Source organism: Nicotiana attenuata, unplaced genomic scaffold (genome assembly GCF_001879085.1).
Source record: "Nicotiana attenuata strain UT unplaced genomic scaffold, NIATTr2, whole genome shotgun sequence".
In the NCBI taxonomy this organism is placed as follows: domain Eukaryota; kingdom Viridiplantae; phylum Streptophyta; class Magnoliopsida; order Solanales; family Solanaceae; genus Nicotiana; species Nicotiana attenuata.
The window spans coordinates 3,547-5,829 of NW_017689550.1; the positions used below are offsets into that span (position 1 = coordinate 3,547).

A 2,283-nucleotide genomic window follows, 5' to 3' on the forward strand; every position below is an offset into this window, starting at 1 on the left:
ATTTGCAAGCTGTTCTCCTTATATTTTAGATATGCATTGCAATCTTTAACTAAGGTTATAGTGATCGTAATTCACGTAGCCATGAATTTTAACTTTGATTAGCCACACTTTGAATATTAACCTGAATAGTATGATGAACATTGGATGAAAAATTGCTTACAATATCATATCATTTATCCTGGGTAGAGTTTATAGATCTTTTTACAATGTGACTTGCATTGTGGAACTGCCGTGGTGCCTATCTTATGCTCTATTTAATTCTGAAACATTAGATCACTATCTGGGAGGAGAGAAAAGTATTTGGTTCTCGAGGGCAGCTTCTGAAGGAAGAGTTTGCTGGGAAGCATGTTGGGAATGGAAAGCATAGTGGAGTCAAAGTGGTAAGTCTCCCTTTTCATCCTGGTCTTTTGTTGTTGAACCTGTTTTTGTTGTTTATTCTTTTTTATATATGTTTGAAGCTGGATAGAACTTTCTCATCACACTCTTTGCGGAGAAACTCAACTGGGGATGCCCTTGACAAAATAGTTTCAAGTTATCAGATGCTGTATGGTGGTCAAATTGATGAAGACGCTATATTGAGCAGATGTAAAAATGCCATTAGCTCTGTTGATAAATTAGATAAGGAGATTGGGGGTGATCTAAATCCAGGTGCGTTTTCTTTACCACTTGTGATGTGTGCCTAACAATGCTTGTCCACTTTCATGTTATGATGGCCCAGAAGAAACTTTTTAATCCTTTCACCAGGGTTTGTCTAGTTGCCAGTCAATTTTATTCCAACTGAACAATACAATTCTGGTTTGGTTTAACGAATAGTGAATTTTCTGGGGCAATTACTTGGACCTCTCTTTAATTCAGCAAAAATAAATAGAGCCTCCGTTGTAGTTAAAAAAAATATCTGACAGTTTTCTGCTTAAATTTTCAAATTGGATGGCTTTTGCTTTTGGCATCCTTCGCCTGAAATTCCCTTTGCCTAACTTACCAAAGTAGAAAGAAGGGGCTTCCTTCTTCAAAGAGAGAGGTAGAGAGAGCGAGAGTGAGGGAGAGAGGAAGAGAGGGAGACAAAGCTCCATTCAATTGTTTTGTTTGCATATCTAGTGTAATACTGAAACTAAATGAAAAGCCAATTCATTCATTTTGCTTCTATATCTGGTTTAATGGTGAAGCTTATGAAAAAGCTCCGGAGAGATAAAAACATTGACATAACCTATCAGAAAAGGAACGGCCAAATACATAGATGGCCCCTAAAACTTGGCCATTTTTTCCATTTAGACACCTTATCTAAAAGAGTGACCTATTGAACACTTCATTTTGATTGAAAATGTGTCAATTAGACACACACTGTTGACATGGCAGTGTGCGTATATTGCACTCCTTGTGAGAGCGTGAAGAAACATAGTAGGAGTAAGTTTTTATTTTTTGTTTTTTTCTTCTTCTCTCTCATCTTTTCTCTTGTCACCGCCATCCTAGCCACCAACGCTGAGACTCGGCCACCATAAGAAACACCAATCAGTCCCCTCTTTCTCTCTAAAACCACCACCCTCCACCTTCAGAGCACTCATATACAAACAACTCCATCACTCCACTTCCGGAGATATTATTTTGGATAACTAGAACAAAAAGGCGAAACAAGAAGCAAATTATGGATTTCTTTCTGCAAATTTCACCCATCTGGAGAAAAAGCTCTTTTAGCGTTGGTTTGTACATCCTTTGTTCAGAGAAAGGGTAAGCAGGAGTTTCTATGGAGTTTTAGATTTTTATAATTATAGACATACTTCAACTTCTTTTAGGCAATCACTAATTAGCGTCCGTGTATTTGATAATAATTTTTAAGGTGTAATTAGATATGTGGGGAAATGGAGAAATAAAATGGTGGGCATGGTGAAATTAAGAAGACGAGAAGGAGTTGCCAGGAAAGTTTTGTCCACAGGTCATTTCATAATTGGCTTCTTTATAGCATTACCGCGTTTGAGACTCACGCACTACCTTTTTGTGAGGAGTTTCCATTTAAGTGTTTAATAGACACATTTTCAATCAACATTAAGTGTTCAATAGGTCACTCCTTTAGATAAGGTGTCTAAATGAAAATAATGGCCAAGTTTAAGGGTCCGGTTATGTATTTGGCCGAAAAGGAACGAGTAGACAAAGCAATTATTCAATTTCTTTATAAGGACTAAGTCTTCTCATGGAGAAAGCTTGTCGAAAAAGGGATCTCTCATCAGAAAAGTAAATATACTTAAATAAATAAAAAAGGTAAAATGTGACTTGAATATCTAATTTGACAGA

At 36.7% G+C, this 2,283-nt stretch overlaps 1 protein-coding gene across 1 annotated transcript; it reads left to right on the forward strand.

Moving 5' to 3' along the window:
- Positions 1 to 272: 272 nt before the first annotated feature.
- On the forward strand, positions 273 to 2,196 carry LOC109222410 (the record flags this gene model as incomplete). The annotated part of the gene is made up of 2 exons (XM_019386771.1): positions 273 to 380; positions 459 to 2,196. Coding segments are annotated over 2 exons (333 nt in total), but the record flags the coding sequence as incomplete, so codon positions are not given.
- Between the last annotated feature and the right edge of the window lie 87 nt (positions 2,197 to 2,283).